General features: G+C 37.7%; 4 protein-coding genes and 1 pseudogene across 4 annotated transcripts; 3 read left to right on the forward strand and 2 right to left on the reverse strand.

Annotated features, from left to right (window-relative positions):
- Window positions 1-4,951: 4,951 nt before the first annotated feature.
- Window positions 4,952-6,373, forward strand: LOC101308288 (F-box protein At5g07610-like). The gene is made up of 2 exons (XM_004299725.1): window positions 4,952-4,996; window positions 5,163-6,373. The coding sequence occupies exon 2, from the start codon at window positions 5,347-5,349 to the stop codon at window positions 5,890-5,892; it is 546 nt and encodes a 181-aa protein (XP_004299773.1). The 5' UTR covers window positions 4,952-4,996; window positions 5,163-5,346; the 3' UTR covers window positions 5,893-6,373.
- On the forward strand, window positions 5,935-6,564 carry LOC101299198 (F-box protein At5g07610-like). The gene has a single exon (XM_004301358.1). The coding sequence runs from the start codon at window positions 5,935-5,937 to the stop codon at window positions 6,562-6,564; it is 630 nt and encodes a 209-aa protein (XP_004301406.1).
- A 1,344-nt stretch (window positions 6,565-7,908) lies between these two features.
- LOC101308577 (F-box protein At5g07610-like) lies at window positions 7,909-10,875 on the forward strand. Its single transcript, XM_004299726.1, has 2 exons — window positions 7,909-9,207; window positions 10,641-10,875. The coding sequence occupies exon 1, from the start codon at window positions 7,961-7,963 to the stop codon at window positions 9,203-9,205; it is 1,245 nt and encodes a 414-aa protein (XP_004299774.1). The 5' UTR covers window positions 7,909-7,960; the 3' UTR covers window positions 9,206-9,207; window positions 10,641-10,875.
- Window positions 10,876-12,093: 1,218 nt separating this feature from the next.
- On the reverse strand, window positions 12,094-14,506 carry LOC101308871 (phospholipase A2-alpha-like). Its single transcript, XM_004299727.1, has 4 exons — window positions 14,158-14,506; window positions 14,000-14,042; window positions 13,763-13,888; window positions 12,094-12,808 (listed from the first exon to the last, which is right to left on the reverse strand). The coding sequence occupies exons 1-4, from the start codon at window positions 14,278-14,280 to the stop codon at window positions 12,633-12,635; spliced, it is 468 nt and encodes a 155-aa protein (XP_004299775.1). The 5' UTR covers window positions 14,281-14,506; the 3' UTR covers window positions 12,094-12,632.
- A 2,313-nt stretch (window positions 14,507-16,819) lies between these two features.
- LOC101299485 overlaps window positions 16,820-18,605 on the reverse strand; it is an 8,063-nt pseudogene continuing 6,277 nt past the window's right edge.

The raw sequence follows: 18,605 nt of genomic DNA on the forward strand, positions 1-18,605 counted from the left end.
AAAGAAGAAGAGAGAGAGAGAGAGAGAGAGAGAGAGAGAGAGACACACACACACACACAAAGTTGTGTGTGTGTGAAAGAGAGAGAGATAGATAAACAGAGCTCTGTAAATCCATACCCTTTTTGTTCTTCTTCTTCTTCTTCTCCTTTGTTGATATTGTTGTTGTTGATGTGCGTCTTAGATTAGATTAGTCTTCTCCCCCATTTGATCAGAGAACCAATCGAGGTTGTTTGTTCCACAACACTCTGCAATCGAAACCCGGTTCTTTCGTTTGTTGTTTGTTTCCAATTGTTTGGTCGTGGCCGTACAATGGAGAGGTACGGTCGGAGCATGGAAGGGTCGCAATCGGATCCGTCGCCGGAGTGGACCGCTCCGGGACCTAAGACTGGCCTTGAAGGTGAGACATGTTTTGTTTTCCTGTTTCAAGTTTCTGACCCTGGATTTCAATTTGGATTGAATTTGGGGTGTGGATTTGCTGGGATTTTGGGGTGAATGTGATTTCAACAGTTTCGGCCGAATATCGAAAATATCGTGAAATATCGATAGTTTCGGACCAAAAATTCTGGGGTGAGAAAAAAATTTCGGTGTGTGAAAAAAGCGATATTTCCGACGATATTTCGGCCAAAATATCGATTTTTTCTTCCTTGGCTAAAAGTACCCAAAAGCAAAGCTAAAAGGTAAGAAAATGATGACATATGTGGGACAAGGAAATGATGCTTAAAACATGACGATGAAGCCTACTAGTACATAACATGTTTTTGTTAGAGATTATGAGGGACCTTTGGATAATAACAAGAAGATGTATGATGGTGTGGGAAAAATGAAAAATGGATGGAGTTGGTTTTGAACCAAAAAGACTTGGGATTTGGTTATGATAGAATGATGGAGAATGTTATGAATCTTTGGATTGCTAGTGGTCTCTTTTCGCTAATGGCTATTTGGAAGACTAGAATAAGCTTTGTTTTCAGAATAAAGAGCTTTCACTCATGAGGATTTTTCGCTCAATTAAAACTTTGATCCATTTTATTGCTCCACACATGCCTGGGCATGCTACTGGGATCTTGGACAATAAGTTACTAATGTGGTTGCATGTCACTCCAATGTCGAAAATTCAGCGAGTTCCACATCTTGTTATATAGCATCCTTCTCTTATTTTTTGGTTAAAACTTAATACAGACGGTCTTGCCTTGCAGCTTGTGGTGGTGTTTTCAGGGATAGTTTTGAGAATTTCATTGGAGGTTGTTGTCAAGGACTAGGTAAACAAAGTGTTTTTTCTCTGAGTTAATGGCGGTCATTATTGGAGTTGAATTGGCTTTTCAATTGGGGTGACATCATATTTGGCTTGACAGTGATTCAACTAGTGTTTTGGCTTGTGTCTCTTCCGCTTCTTTTAATCCACCATGGCCACTGCATATCTTATGGGTCAATTGCCTTGAACGAATTTGTGCCATGAATTTCTTTATTCTCATATATATTCTTCGTACGTGAGGGTAACGCAATGGCTGATAAAATAACGAGTTTCGATTTGACATCCACATCTTTAATTTGGTATGATTCTCCCCCGGCTGAACTTCTCTCATTTTTGCATATGGATGCAATGGGTAATCCATACCATAAGGCGGGTTAATATGTTTGGAGCTTATCCCATTTCATGTTGCCGCATTCACTTTGGGGAATGGAGAAGGCCAAGTTAAAAACTTTTAGCCTTATTGTTGACTAGAATGGACTACTTGTGTTATTTTCTTATGTTTTTTTTTTTTCCGGTTTTGTACAAGAGATGGGTATACCCTATTCTCTTTTTATTTGTTCCGTCATGTATTTTTACTTTCAGACATTGTAATTTTTATAGTTATTTAAATAAAATCCGGACGTGGGGCTGAGCCTCCCAGCTAGGCTGGGTTCCAAACCCTTTTCAAGAAAAAAAGAAAAAAGAATGATGGTGAATGAATGTAATAAAATGAGTACAATGTCACACCTTCTTCCTCCTCCATGAATATGGTCGGAAAAGACATGACACCACCGTGAGTGGTGGTGTGCCGCTACTTGTGACGCCAATAGTGGTGGTTCGTTGGATACGAAAATTTACGTTTTGCTCCACCTTGGACCGTCGTTCTTCCTAGCTTTGCATCTCCATATTAATGCCAAAAATGCATGTTTGCATCACTCTTACAATATTCGTAGATAAATAGAAAATGATTTAGTGAAAGCTAAAATGAACTTAAAAAAAAAAAGCAAATTCAATATTAAGGGAAATGAAAATATGTGTAAAATATGAGAAATTTTTAGATGCTCTAGGAGGATCACGTAGCAGCATGACGTGGTCCTATATTCTACTTAAATATTGACACGTGGATTTATTATAATTAAAATATAAACTAAGGTTTTCTATTTTTTGTGAAATAACATTCATGGGTCTATGTTGAGTTTAGGGTTAGGGTTAGGGTTTAGGGTTTAGGTTTAGGTGTTAGGGGTTAGGGTTTTGGGTATAAGATTTAGAGTTTTGGGTCTAGGGTTTAGAGTTTATAGTTTAGGGTTTAAAAAGCAACAACAAACCCAAAATTGTCTTTGACAAAATAGCTGATGTAATTTTTTCTTAATAAAATCCATATGTCAATATTTGATTAGAATGTAGGACCACGTCATACTACCACGTGGTCCTCCCGTAACGTTGAATTTTTTTTTGTAAAATATGGTCTAACATATGTCCTGATTGAATAGACTACTCTAAATTGTTTACTCATTCGCTTCAAACAAATTAATTACCAATTAATAATTTCCATATATCTTGTTTGATGCGATTGAATGAATATTTTTGTTTAGATTAATCGTTTATGCAAATGTCATAATTTCTGTTTGTTAACTAAATTTGATATTTAATGAAATCGATCTATCTCATAACGAATACATGAAACTTAAGGTGGCGTTCGGTAATGTTTTCATGCTCTTGTTGTTTCATTTTTGAAAATGAAAATGTGATGAAAATGTTTTCGGTGAGACAATTTCAAAAACGTGAAAAATGAAAAATGAAAATATTTTCAACTTTTACAAAGAAAAGCTAAAAACATCAATTTGATGGTTTCACTTTTTCATTTTTCTAGTGTATAAAATATGGAAAGTATTTTTCATAGTTAACTACCGAGTACATTTTCAAAACTGAAAATAATAATCTCATTTCTCATTTTTCTTTTTTAAAATTATTTTTGAAAACTGTTTTTAAAAACGTTACCGGACATGCCCAATTCTGTGTTTTCGAAATGGAAACAACAGTATCTATCCTTACTAGAATTTACATAAACTGAAATTGAATGAAAACTTAAACGAATAACTTAGAGTTATCCACTGTGATCTTCTAATGTCTTAGAGTGTCTTTAATCTTCTGTTGACGCGCTTTGAGTGCCTTTAATCTTCGGTTGATGCACTTGTCATTTGGAAACTTGCTGGTGAACTTGGATCAACATTTTAGTTCTTCTCCGTGTTACACCTTTTGATTTCTTTAAGTTGATGGGACTGATTGTTGAGAAAAGTGTGTGTACAAGCAGGGACCAAAACATGTTATGTAGGTTAGCCATGTTTGGCAGTTACTTCCATCAAACAACTGCCTAACCATTCTACCATTCTAACTGCTATTTCAAATTTGTCTTAATCAGTTTTATCCTAATAACTGTATTGAATTGAATTTGAATTTGAATTCAAACGTAAATAAGTTAATATTGTAAACTGTTATGATTTGTACTTGTCTGCAATATTCCTTATGATATTGGAATCCAAGGAGCCTTTCTAGTGAGGACCTCTATAATGAGGACTAGTTGATGATTTTTCGGTTTATAGTTTAAAAAACTCATTTTTTGATCACATCTTCGCATCTCATCCGTTCAGTTTTTAAGTTTATATGAATAGATTTCAGCTAAATCGGCGATCGTTAATGTAACAAACTAAATTAAATTAATGGACAAACCAAATCTGTCAAACATGAATCGTTAAAATTTATAATTGATAAATCACACTTATGAATGCCTTAACGGTTTTCAATATGACTGACAATTTACAGAAATGATATACTCATAAATACCTATAGACTGAACGGTTAAGATACATATATAAGATAAAAAAAAAGATAAGCCGAAAAGTCGTCAATTAGTCATCAACTTAAAAATTCTCATTAGAATGGCTCACTTGAAATCTAAGTTGCACGGACACGGACACAAACACGGCGACCCGACACGGCGACACGGTGAAACTCAAAAACTGAGTTTCCGACACGGCAAACAAAATTATATATTTATGTATTTTTAATAAATAAAAAATATACTAAAATATGAAATAAGTTCATTACATTACCAAATAAAGTTCTAAATTCAATCTATTTCATAACCATAAGAAATAAGTCAAGTGGATAATTAATAACATTAAAAGTAGCAGACCTCTAGCACCTAAAAACTTTAGCAATAGCTTGTTTTCAAACAGGACAATCTCTAACACAGTAGCACCTAATAGACAAGAAGATGAACTAATATAATTATCATATCCATAATCCATCCAAACTTGTTATTCCATAATTGATCTAATATACAATGAATAGAAAATTTAGGTATTTTTTTTTTTTTTTTTAAGTTCTGAAACGCTGATGTGGCGTGTTGTAATGCCGTGTCGGGGCCGGTCAACGTGTCTGAAAAGTCAACTTTTTCGGACACGCCACATCGCGTGTCAGACACATATTTTGCCGTGTCGGGTGCCGTGGAGTGTCCGTGCAACATAGCTTGAAATCCATTACCAGTTACATAAGTGACTGAACTCTACTTAAATACAATAATGTCTAGTTCTTAAAGGAGTCTTGACACTTTTGAGTCCATAAAGGATGTCCCAAGCAAATATGTAAAACGCATCCGACCAAGTGTCGTACTCCGTTATATTTTGCTGTGAGCCTGTGACCATTGCTTGGGATTTCCTACGTCAACTCTCAATTTCTATCTCGCATGGTCGGTACGCAAGTAGTCGGGTAAGTCCTCTTTCCTCTCTCTATCTCTCTGTATTCTTCTGATATTAGAACTTGATGATTTGCTATGTTTTGCATGTTCTGCTAATCATGTTGCTTTGTTCAATAAGTTTTTGGGTGGTTTGGGGTTTCTGATGATTCACTGTTTTTGTCCGATCGGGTTCTGTAGATTTTTTACTATCATTCAATCATTGATGAATCGGCAACTTTTAGCATAGATGGTCTGTCTCAGCCTCTAGATTGAAAAATTGGTAGTTAATCTTCGCAGTGAGGAGTGCTCTGGATTAGGTATCTGCTCTGGATTAGGTATCTGTCAGTGACTGCTATTGGAGCAAAGCAAAATCCTTGATAACATGCTGAGTCTTTGTCTTAAATCATCTAAAGTTTGCTCATCAGCTGAAATGGTAGGAGACAATGAAGATCTCCTTAGAGAAATTCTTTTACGTGTGCCAGCTCAACCTCTGGTTCGCTTCAAATGTGTCTCCAAATATTGGCTCTCTTTTATCTCCAACCCCATATTCTGTGACGCCCACACGCGCCGTAACGCAAACCCCAAGGTCTCGGGTTTCTTCTATAACGAAACTACATCAAACCCTGGTTTAAAGTTCATCTCTCTTTGTAACAAGGAAAACAACCCGTCTGGCTCGAAAGCTCTCAGGTTCGTCGTCCCGGACTCGACAAATGTGAAGATTTTGCACTCCTGCAATGGCTTGCTCTTGTGCTCTATTAATGGACAAAAAATTGCAACTGGAACATATCCAATCCGAAAATATTGTGTCATCAATCCTACAACAAGCCAGATTAAGCAACTACCTCGTGCATATGCTCCTAAAAGATCTAAATGGACTCATCTTATTGGTGCTGCTTTGGCTATTGACCCTTCTAAGTCGCCTCATTAAAAGGTTGTGTGCGTGATTAGCTATTCAACATTTATTCAAGCTATGTTATATTCATCAGAGACTCAAAAATGGAAGATTCAAGGGTCTGCTAGAAGTTCATGGCCAGCTGACCTCGACTACAAACATGGTGTTTACTGCAACGGCGGAATCCATTGGATACGTGACAGAGATGATCAATTGTCACGCTATGACATAGATAAAGACTTCCCTAGATTGGTGTCTAATCCTTCTGGTCACGGTTTGATGCATGAAAGGAAGTTCAGATATTTTGGGGAGTCTCGTGGCCATTTGCAGCTTATTGATATTTATAAATCATGTGTTACTGAATTTGATGTCATGGAGATGGGAAAGGACGACTCTGGCTGGTTTGTCAAGTACCATGTTGATCTTAATCCCATAGGCACTGTGTTTCCTGAGGTGGTATGCGACCATCTTCACCTTGCTATCTATGACTGTTATTCATGCTGTGTTCTGTTTCTAGCTCGAGAAGAAACTGAAGAGAACTCATCTATTTTGCTGCACATTCCGATGGGAATCATCTCATATAATGTAAGTGACAAGACAGTTAAGAAGCTTAATGACTTAATCCCCAAAGGTAGTGAGACTATGGGATCATTGCAACCGGGATGGGGAGATGCTTGTCCTCATATAGCGACTTTGGCTCGTGTTTAACGGGATTTCTCTCCTCTATTTGTGTGATTTGCTATTGGTTGTAAGATTCATAAGTTCTAATATCAATACTGTCTAATTAATGTTTTTGACATCATCGTAATGGTATATCATTTCATTGCTTCTTTGATCTTGGTTCAGCTATATTGCTTGTGGTTAGCTATTGATTCAGAATTTCAGATAACTGTATATATCTAGGTTCTTCAGATTATTGATGCCAGTTATAAGGTGGGAAAGTTGAGTTACTAACTGGGGTTAATTACTTATGCCTGTTGTGTACTTCCACTTCTTATGGAAGAAAATAGGAGGATCTAATTGTGTTATACAGTTATACTGTTATTGCTCTAACTATGGTGATGCCTTGTATTTAAACCCCTTGTACATGCTGTTGTGAATATGTTTTGGCCGTTTCAAAGATGTTGTGAGGTGAACAATATACGTGCCAATAATCAGCAACAATGTTACTGCTATTATCCTGGTTTGAACCTAACTTCTGTTTATGCACTTAGTTAAGAACTTATGATTTAAGAGTGTAGTCAGAAACTCACAATTTCTTTCATCCTTGGTTTCTCCAAGCTAGCGTTACTTTCTTTGGATTTTAACTTCTGTTGGTTATGAGTTACTAAGATGGACTTCTGTTGAGAAATCCTCTTATGAACCTACAGCAGTACTCAGCAGTTGCTGAAATTCTGGCGAATGACCAATGTCTCTGGTGATTATGTCAAGTAACAGATCGTAAATAAGCCGGCTTTTGTTACAGATTGACATATTTGCAAGTTTTGAATTCTACATGAGTTTTAAAGGGTTAGAGTCGTTAGATTGTCCTATCTCCTTCACCCAATTTGTTGAGCTTTGTTGCTCTTCAGTTTCTGAATGCCAAGTGCATGTTCTTATTTTGAGAACTTTGGAAAACTTATTCTCAAAGCAAGCGAACGTAAAAGGACTCGAACCGCTGACATCCGGTAAACTACTGCCTCTCAGTCCTGCAACTAACTCTACCACTAAGCTCAACGATAAACAGTAGCACCTCCCTGAACACAACTCACAGCATTCATCTTATACTGTTTTCTAAAGAAAGGTGAAACATAAGTAAGATGAACACAGACAGTATGACTAAAACTGGCAACTTGTTACTCCACCAACCCGATCTATTATATTTTCAGTGCTGTTCACGTGATTAGTTAGCGACTAAGTGATTCATAGTCAATCATCTTTGTAGGTTTGATGTTGGAGTTTTGGTCAAAGACCGAGAACCATTGGCCCAATATGCTATAGTTTTGGTCAAGGCCCAATGTGTTCGAGTCGACGAGTATATATACACACAAATCGTCTTTACCGAGTAGTCACACTCTTCATCATCAGATTCAGAAGCTGCAAAAACCCCCTGAAGAAAAAAGCAATGGAGGCTCCAGAATCTTCACCCTCGCCGGCCGAAACCATCGCCAACCACGACGACCTCCTCTCACAGATCCTCCTCCGCGTCGAAGCCAAGTCCCTCCTCCGCTACAAATGCGTCTCCAAGCACTGGCTCTCCCTCATTTCCAGCCCCAAATTCCGCGACCGCCACACCCTCCGAAACCCTACCCCTCCTCTCTCCGCCTTCTTCTTCCTCGCCACCTCCCAACGCCTCACCTTCGTCTCCCTCTCCGGATCCCTCTCCTATCCCCTCGATTCACTCCCGGAGCTCCGACGAGCCAAGATTCTCCAGTCCTGCAATGGCCTGCTGCTTTTCGGCTCCGGCGGACAGGAAGCAAGCTATTATGTAGTCAATCCGACTACTTTTCAGTTCTCGAAACTTCCGTCAACTCCTTATGCTTATCAATTTGATGATTGTTTGGGTGTTGCTATTGCTTTTGATCCTTGTAGAACTGGTAAAGTTGAATATCATGCGGTTGCGGTTTGGTTGATTAGTCCGAATAGCTTAGGGATTGGGATGTATGCATCGGAGAGTAGGAGTTGGAGTTCGGTGTTGAATGTAGTCGAGTTCATGCAGGAACAATTTGAAGTGGACTTCCGCCGCGGAGTGTACTGCAATGGAGCAATTCATTGGCTGACACACAAGGATGAGCTGTTTTATTGTCACATTGGTGATTGTGTTGACGAAAAGGGGGTGAGGGGTGGACTTCTGGCTAGTCCTGTGAGTTTAGTGTTCGACAGGGAGTATAGGTATTTTGGTGAGTCGTGTGGACATCTGCAGCTGATTGATGTTTTCAAGCCGTGTGTGACGCAGTTTGAAGTGAGGGAGTTGGAGCCGGATTACTCTGGCTGGGTTGTGAAATACCATGTTGATCTTGATCCGATGATTGCAACTTTTAGGCCTTGTATTAATGAGATGCTGAGTACCAGGGACTATTCTGGCTGGTTTGTGAAGTGCAAAGCTGATTTGGATTCCGCAAGCTATTCCTTTCAGGAGGTGGTCGGGTACTATTTGGATCGATATTATAAGTTTGTTGTTCTTGCTATTACTCGAGAAGAGAATGGAGGGGATCCTTGTTTGTTGCTGTATTTTCCTGCTAAGGTCATCTCTTACAATCTTAGGGATAAGACCTTCAAGGAATTAATTGACTTGGCTGAGACTCAGAGATCGTTACAAGTTGAATGGCTGGAGGCTTATCATCATATGGCGACTTTAGCTTGTGTGTGAAGGTATTTCTATCCCATGCTGAATGTTTACTTTATTATTATGATTTTACCATTTTACTCTATGAATGCTAGTTGTAGACTGTTGCCATTGCAAAGCATAAAATTAGCAACTTACTAGGCATACCAACTTACTAAGCAGGTTAGTGTTTTCTCTTGTTAGGGAAGAAAATGGAGAGGCGTAACTACTGGTCGGTACAGACGTTTTGGGAAATAAATTTATAGAATAAAAATACTTTTGGTATAGGTAAATCTGCATGTATCACATTTATTGTCATAAGAACTGAATAGGGTGTGTTAGAGACTTAGAGTTTCGGGGAACAGTTATGTTGCGCCTAAGAAGATACTATTATAGTCTAGAAACTTAATTTGGATTATTTTGGCATTGTTGACACCTGGGTCAGCGATATGAATTTTGATTGTGTAACAGTATTGCAAAATTCTGTTGAAATCCTTTTCCCTTCTTCAAGTATTAGTGAAGAGTAGGATTCTGAACACGTCATCCATTGTAAGGCGCATATTTTGGATCTAGAGATGAGTTCTTTGCAGCTAATAATGATAGTCATTTGTATAGCGGCCGTGTTTGGTATTCCTTGGGTTGTATTTGGTGATAACAGGGTCTCAGCATATTTGGGGCTGTATTGTTCTGATGAGGTCGCTGCTGGTTAGAATAGAAATATTGCAATAGTGCAGTCTTCATATTCAGCTTGGAGATCTCATATGTTTTATCATAAAGTGCTTGGACAGGTTTTTAGTGTTTATGGTTGATTTCCTGCAAGGTGGTCCTTGGTTCAGGGCTCTTGTCAATGTTTTGCTTTAAGCTTTAGCTGTTTAAGATGTAACCCGGGAAGCTCTTAGCTGAGTGATGTCATTCATATTTATGGCTAATGGACCCGATTGAGCCAATAATTACTTCTTTACAAAGCCTGGACTCTTATAAAGGAAAAAGTAATGGAAGCAGTCAATGAATTCTTCACCCCCTGGTATATAAATAAAAAAGAAAGTTTCTAAACTGTAGAGGATTGATACGTTCTGAAAGCTTTTAGTGAATTTTCTAATTAATGGCCACAATAAATTTGCCAAATGTGAGAGACCAATTTGTATTGAAAAGATCCGAGCTCCAGCAAGCTGGACAGTCGGTCAAAACACCTTTCATTTGCTGGCAACATGCTTGTCTCTCTACATATATTAGACTTCTATAAAAAATTGTAGATACATCTGATTATTAAGGTACAAGATAATTTAGGCACCGTTTGTATGTTCTTCATATTGGTCTTAGAATTGGCAAATAATTGATTATTGTGCTTGTATTGTTCGTTTGAGCATCTTTTTATGCTTTATATAGACTGGTTTCACATTTGTATGTTTTGTCTGTGAATAACACGATAAGTAGTTGCTTTGCATTTCTGGGGTAGCTCACGCTTTCCCTTCCATTTCAGATTTTAGCTTGGATTAGAAGCTGAATCTTGTGAAATTTCGGCTGCAGTAGAGAAGATCTACCTATGGCTCAACTGAAGAATGTAAGATTATGTAATGTTATAATATCATGTCATGTGGAGGTTATGTAACTATATATTAGGGTTCTAAATCTCTCACAATATGTACATGCATATATAAGTAACCCAGAGAAGTACACTTGTATAATATATGAAAATGAAATAAGTTTAAAGCACATACTCTGGATTTAGAGTTTTCTTAATTATGGTTCTACAGCACCCTAATAATTTGATAACACAAATCGGGATAGATTGCAGTAGTTGGGCCTCAGAGGCCATAGTTGAGTTGATTGCTGGTTTGGATTTTGTGTGCTAATTGTCTACTCCCCTGTTAGCATCCTGATGAACCAGTACCTTTGTAGAGGATCTTCACAAATTTTCTGCCGCTGAAATTGGGAATTTCCGGTAGGATATTTTCCTGATAATTGGGTCTAATGGGTTGAATAAAAATGTTTTTAATTAAAAAAAAAACTCAATTTTTTGTATGATGAGTTTGGTTGAGCTCCGATGATGAATTTCTTTGATGCGTAACTATCACATGCACTTATCGTTCTAATTTCTGAAGCTTTGACAATTTTTAGTGACAGCTTCTATGTGGAACTCACGAGATCTGAGGAGGTCACAAGCCTTTTTTTTTTATATTGCTTCTTCCTTGTTATATTTATGGTTCTTTTCTTTTTCTCTTTCTTTTTGTCAGTGTTTTCTTTCCCTTTCTGGTCAAATGAAAGTGAGCAATTTGGGTTTTATTGTTTATTTGGATTGTAATTCGACCTGGATTATCAATCAGGATTATACCTAGATGGTACTTCAGCCGTGGGACACGAATGTGTTGTGTTCCCAAATGATGAAGCCAAAACCTTGGCATTGATGGGCCAAAGAAGCTAGAAACCGAGAAAACCAAGTAGAACCACGAGACCATTACATATTACCTAATCAGGAAAGAAAATTTCTCTTCTCGTTGAGAAAAAAAAACAATGAAGACTGAGAAAGCTAGAGAATTTTTCTTTCTTGATGCTTACTTTCCATTAACCAAACAAGACCTAATGTCAAAACTGCACAACACCTCTATAGGTATTGGTTTTGACCTAATGTCAAAACTGCACAACACCTCTATAGGTATTGGTTTTGAAAGGTTGTACTAATTAGACCTCTGTACTTTTTTTAAATCTTTGGAGTTTGAACTCATCTCAGCTATTGAGACTTTACCATTCCTTTGTTCAGGCTATTGACACATAATTGCAGGTTTTTTTTTTTTCTCTGAATTAGTTTTCCATTTCTCCCCTAATCGGTCCATTTTGTTAAGAAACGTAATTTTTCTGGCTGCCGTCCTCTTAGGATAGTTTTGGATCGAACAATATTAGAGAAGATCGATTCTTGATAGATATGGGTGGAGGTGAAAAAACCATACTCATCTTTTATTTTTATTCACAAGGAGGCCAAAAGGACCCAAGCAATTGAAGAAAACTAACTAGGAGAAGCAAAATTAGATCCTACAACTCTAGCTGCCAACTTTAGCAGTGTCATCAACTAAAGCCTGAACAGTATGAAGGGGGATGCTGATCCAAGAACACAGTTCCTCTAGCCAAACTATCTGGAACTGTTTCCTTTTCTTTTTTGAGGATGAACATTGTGTTCTCATAGTTATACAAAGTGGTGTAGATAATAGATATGGGGCTTGATTTATTACAGCTTATGAGATACAATATTGGGGCTTGATTTATTGCAAGCAGGTGTCCTTCAGGGTTAAGTTTACCGCATTTCTCCAATGGAAAATTTGCATTTCAATTTATGCTTTTCTTTCAAGCTTTTCCCTTTTCTGATTTGTTCCTGGTCTGAAGTTCTTTCAAACTATGCACGAAAAAAAGAAAGTTAATTTTAACAAAGGAATATTAGACGTTGAGAAACAAGTAGAAAGGGTGCATGGCTCTATCTGTGTCAAGGTTTGTGGAGATATCTTCCAGCAAATAATGCAGCCTCCATCACAATTGTGATAACTTCCACAACATCCTCAACTTTGCATTTGCTACCTTTGAAGGTTCGTCCTTCTGCGTTTTTGAATTGTGACATGCATTTTAGGAAATTCTGGCTGCACTCTGAGCTCAGATAATCGTCTGCACCACACCATTTTCAATTTTATTCAGTTAGTTTGTTCTAGCTGCTTATACGAATCTATCACACTGTCTCACACAAAACCAACAAATCAAAAATAGAAAAAACAGGGGATAACTTTTTGTATGGATCATGAACAACTAGACAAAAATTTAGAGTTGTTACTATCAATAACCTTGTTTTTTATCATCTCCATCTAAATTTTAATTAGAAGTTTTGGCTGCATCCAGTCCCATATGGCCATATCTGTATGACTCACCGACAGTATGAAACTAAGTTCATCTTGTGAGTTTTGTTTATCTCATTGTGTTAACCTATATGACTATTCTATGGCTAAATTTTTGTGATGAAGCAGATGGGGCTCCCTCTAGAGCATAAAGACATAAGAGTACCCATCCTAGCTACAAAGATTAGCAGAAAGGGCCATCTTTGTGGCTAAATAATGGTTTAAACTAAATAGAATCGTGGTAGAAAGGTAGCCATTAAACATAATCTAAAAAAATAGATCTATTGGTGGATTCGTTGTGTACCAAGTTTCCTTTGATATCCCTATGAGAGCTATCCAATCGTATTCTTTTGCTTCAAAAGTGTTCAAGATCTTACTTCAGTAATAAGGATAATCACAATGATACCATTGTTTTTCCACACCCTCAATTATGCATTTCTATTTTGTTGTTTTCTTTTTGTTTGCAATGTGCACCAATTGCTCAATCAGAGAGCAAGAAAGTTATAAACCTAATGCCTCTATAACTAGAGGTGGATCTGATACACTTTCAAAAAAAAAAGTAAAAAAAAGAAGAGGATCTGATACTATAATGTTAGGCAACTAGTGGATCCAAAAACTTAAGGCATTGAGGGAATAATCATATATATAAAAAAACAGTTGAAAAAATTGAAGAATACTCTAAGAGTGAAGTCCAACATGACAGAAATTAAGGATTCAGAAATGAACTTACTGTGCTTAGATTGGACACAGGCATCATGCTGCATACAACAAGAATCTAAACCATCGCAGGGTTTCTCCCCAGGGCATCCACTATACAAAAGCCCACAATACTTTCCGTATCTCAGCAATGGAGGCACTGTTTTCACACAAGAACAAAATTATAAATCAAACTAGGATCATTACAGATTAATTATTTTCATCACAAATATTTTTCACAAAAAAAATCCAGAGCAAATAAAATTAGTACCTGTACAGAACTCGGACTCACACGTTCTACTGCAATCTTTACTCTGCAAGTTTTTATCAGCAATGGAAATATCAAGAGAAGACTTCAACTTATATAGCTAATGTTATGAGTTTGACAAGGAAAAGAGAGGTAATTATTTAATTAACTAAGAAGCAAACCAGAACAATTGAAGTATCTGTGTCTTGAACACCAATGTTAAGGGCATGAACATGAGGAATGAAATGAGAACAGAGGACAATTAGGATCACAAACTTCCATGACTGCTTAAGAAGATCAACCATGGTTGGATCAACAAAGCAAATTGTAAAAGTAAGAAGAGAAAGAAAGGGCTCTGATTTTTATAGAGAGAGTGGCAGAGAAAGTGAGAGGTGTAGAAGGAACATAAGCTATAGGCTACGGCTGCTAGCTGGGAAGATGAAAGAGGAGTGAGAGACGTTTGAGTGAGAGGAAGAAGAGGAAAAGAGAGGTTGCGTTTTGTCTTGTAACGGCTCGTGATATTGGATTTTTTGTAGTGTTGCTACACGCCTCTCACCAAATCATACTGTGATAGCAGCTGGCCGGTTTAAATCATAGAAGGTTTATAAATTTATATCATAGATAAGGGACACTATTTGTATGACAACATAAAATAACAACAAACCAACAAACAAATAGTTGTTTCCTTAAGAATCATGAGGAACTCTCTCCCTTAAGATTCTCCAACTTCTACCATGTAAAACTATGTAGGACAATCATTTTTCTTTTCCAATCTTTCACACACGCAGACAAAATGCATGCATGTGATCGATGGAGCATCTTGTTACGCACATCCCTTGTATTGTACCAAAAGAATCAGTAACTATCCCTGATTATTTAGGCGAGTGAAATAAGCAGAACTTCTTGTATACACGGCACGTAAGTACACGGTGCAATCTTAATCCTCTATAACAATATATATGTGAGAACCATCATGTTTCTGTATTATGTCATCTAATATTGATCATTTAAGAAACTAGCCTGGATGAAATATGCCTCTACATACTGATAAATTAAAACATGAAATTAAATCTTATCTATGTCAGATAGTTTATATTGGTGCTATCTGATAGATGTTTGTGGGTGGTTGTGGGAACCATGGCTCGTGAACACTCACTTACTAGTTGCCTAGTTGGTGATGGCAACTAGTAAGATATATAGCTAGCAGGGAAGGAATGCAAATGACAATATCCTAGAGCACTATTTTTGTTATTGGATAGTTTCCTAGTTGCCAATAAGCTAGCTGGTTTGTACATGTACGAACTATTTGCAGCAACCCTGTAAGTTTATGTCAAGTTGTTGATTCTTTGGTCATTTTCCCTTTAACTTCCCAATATTCCTTTCACATGTTCAACAACTAATATTGTTTGATGCATCCATCTTAATACATAAGGTTTAGTCTTGATTCGATCCCTATCTAACACTTCTGTTTTCGTGTCAGACTTCTGCAAAAATGACATGTTGGTCAAGTGATCCATATGTAGATCAAACTAAAGAAAGAGCAGTTCAAGTTCCAGACCTCGGACCCAGAAAAGGTTTAAATCCAACTCGAACCTGAGACATTTTATAGTCCACTCTAACCAAAAGTTTTACTGCAAATCTGGTCCAACCTAAACTGAATTTGATTCTTTTAGGCAGTAAAATTCTTATTTTTTTCTTAATTACTTGTTTGGCTCTTAATCTTCTACTTAATGTCATTTTTTGTCATGCAAATTATCTTAAAAACTTCTTGGTATGCATGTCATCCCTGTTATACACAAACATGAAAGGTTTTTGCAAAGAAAACACCAACAATCATAAGAATTTAATCACCAAAGGATAATGTATATATAACATTATTCTCATTGATTGAGATCTAAAGTTCAAGATTTCTTTGATTTACCTGCGCAGCTTCAGTCTCATTGAGAGGCTTAATTTCTCCCTTGGACGTTGCAACTTCCAAAACTGCTCTGATGGTGTTATGATCGGGAACGCGACCACGGCTACCAACTTCGAAAACATTCCGGCGTGAAGCACCATCGACCACGCAAGAAAGCCAAGCGAAAGCAAACCCAAGAAGCATGACAATATAAACACCCTTCTTGAGCTCCATTTTCGGTCCAATTCTTCTTGCCATGGCCATTACGATCTTATAGCTCGGGTGTTCTATCAGGTCGCTTGGGTCGCATAGAAGGACTCCTATGCCTCAAATGAAGAAGTCCTCCTATGACGGGATTTCTCTTAAAATCCCTTTGATGTTTTTCCATGCATGCCTTTTAATATTCCTTGCCACCTCTTCTGTTCTTTTGTCTAAAAGTAGTTACTTCTATCAATCTAATTTTAGAGCTTCAAACGGAAAACTACCTTAAAACAATGTAATCTTCTTCTTTCCAAGGGTAATTAATCTATGTTTAGCCATCGCTCTAGCTTAATTAGCTATCCAATCTCTCTAAACATAGTTAAAAATATTAGGGTTCTTTTCTTCTTTTGTTGTGTACTTGTTACCTGTGAGCAGAACTTCACAAGCTGAATTTGTTATGCATGTTGATTCATTGATTCTTGATGTCTCGCAGACTCTCAAATTAATGCGTATTAAGCTAAATTAAGCCTAAACTGTTCGAACATATTGTTTGGCTTGCGACTCAATTACGTAGCTTGAAATTTGCATTCAGAGTGAAACAATCATATCTGTACACATTACCCACCAAAAGCAAGAAGAAGAAAACATGGATACATGCACAACTTCAACCATCTGTGCAATTTCTTTCTTTCTTTCGATCTCTTATGTATCCTCTCCATCGTTAAGGTCCTAAGTTAGAGGAGCTTTCATCCTTTACCTCCATCCATATTGAATTTCTTGAGTCTTCCGAAAAACATGACAGCTATGAGAAGTATTTTCCCCTCATCGCTCCACCTTCCTGAAAATCCATACCATTTATCCTGGCAATCACCGTTAGGGTTGAGCTGTCGTTTACAACTATATCCTGTCGTAAACCCTACATTTCCATAAGCACTGCAGCACATGGTAAAATTAACAAAACTCAGAATGTAGAATGCTTACTTCGTAAGGTGAAGGTGATATTCTGTTTCTAATATGAAAATAGACTGCAGAATGCTAAAGAAATTAACAAGTGCATGCTAAGTATTCCGATATTCCATGACTAGCACAAAGTCAGGACTAATATGCTGATGCCATGTTCTCAACGTGCTGCGAGTAATTTAATACGTTGAGCTTATAATCATTTTGAGTGCTACTGTTCTTTCGTAATTACCTGATGACTTCAAGCACGATATTGAGTACATTGAAATTGAGGGGATCTTCTTTCAATCTTTTCCTCTCAGTTATGCAGACTAGGATGATAAAGACGGTCAAATAGGAGAGCTGTGAGAATATGAGATTCTCCATGAGCTTCCCTCTTCTCTTTTTCCTTCTCTGATCATGAGGTTGCAGATCATATTGATCATTTTCTTTAGCGGGGAGGAACGAAGTGTAAGGAGGAAGATACCTGCATCAACAAGAACCATAATCACATTAAGTTATTAACTTACAGTACTAGTCGTTTACACGGCATTTGGATCAAGCTGATGAAAATACGATTGAATAAAACAAACTTGTAGCTCATGATCAAAGTAATAATAGAGCGAACTCGTAAAACATATTTACACCGACCTAACTTCTTCCCTATCATGGCATCAACTTTCCGGTGACCATCACCAGCAGCGCGCTGTTATTATTTGCTCTCTCTACTCGATGCTATACGTACCAAGATTTAATATTGGATTAAATACTGGTCACTTCATTAACTTTCATGCACTCGACAGTTTACTCCATTATCTTTCAATTTCAATCGATCACTCCGTGAACTATCCAATGTCACACTATCAGGTCCATCCGTTAAGTGGACGTTCAATCGTGCTGTTAATTTGCTGACTGTACATATTTTTCAATGTCCACTCAGTTGGGTGAAGGGCGAAATTCCATTTAACACCCCTAATTCATTTTCCCTCTTCCATTTAACACCCCTCTCTTCATTTTCTGAGCTCTCAAAACCCACTTCAATTCGGCCTCCATCTCTGGGTCGTCATCGGAATCCTCGTCGGCTCCTTAATAGTCCTCACCCTCTTCATCCTCTTCGTCTGCCTAACTGCCCGCCATCGCCACAAGAGCAAGCTCTCACCGCCGCCGCGCAAAAGCCCAACCCAATAATCTCCAAAGAAAATCCAGGAAATAATCCACCACCAACGCAGCGGCGCCTCCAGCGGCGAGAGTCGCAAGACGCTGAACAGCCAAACGGCGCGTTTGCGAGCGGGAATGTGGGCCCGAGGTGTCGCATCTGGGGAGGGGAGGTGGTACACTTTGTGAGAGCTGGAGGCTGCGATGAATGGGTTGTGTGAGGAGAATGTGATTGGGGAAGGTGGGTATGGGATTGTGTACAGTGGGATTCTTTGTGATGGGACTAAAGTTGTTGTTAAGAACTTGTTGAATAACAGGCACTGTTTTTATTTAATTTCATGAAGGTGGAAACTTGATGTGTTTAGTGTGGTTTTGGGTGTGAATTTGATGTGGGTATTTGGTTATTGGTTCTGGGTTGATGATGAAAGTGAAGAACTT

Source organism: Fragaria vesca, linkage group LG5 (assembly GCF_000184155.1).
Source record: "Fragaria vesca subsp. vesca linkage group LG5, FraVesHawaii_1.0, whole genome shotgun sequence".
Lineage (NCBI taxonomy): Eukaryota > Viridiplantae > Streptophyta > Magnoliopsida > Rosales > Rosaceae > Fragaria > Fragaria vesca.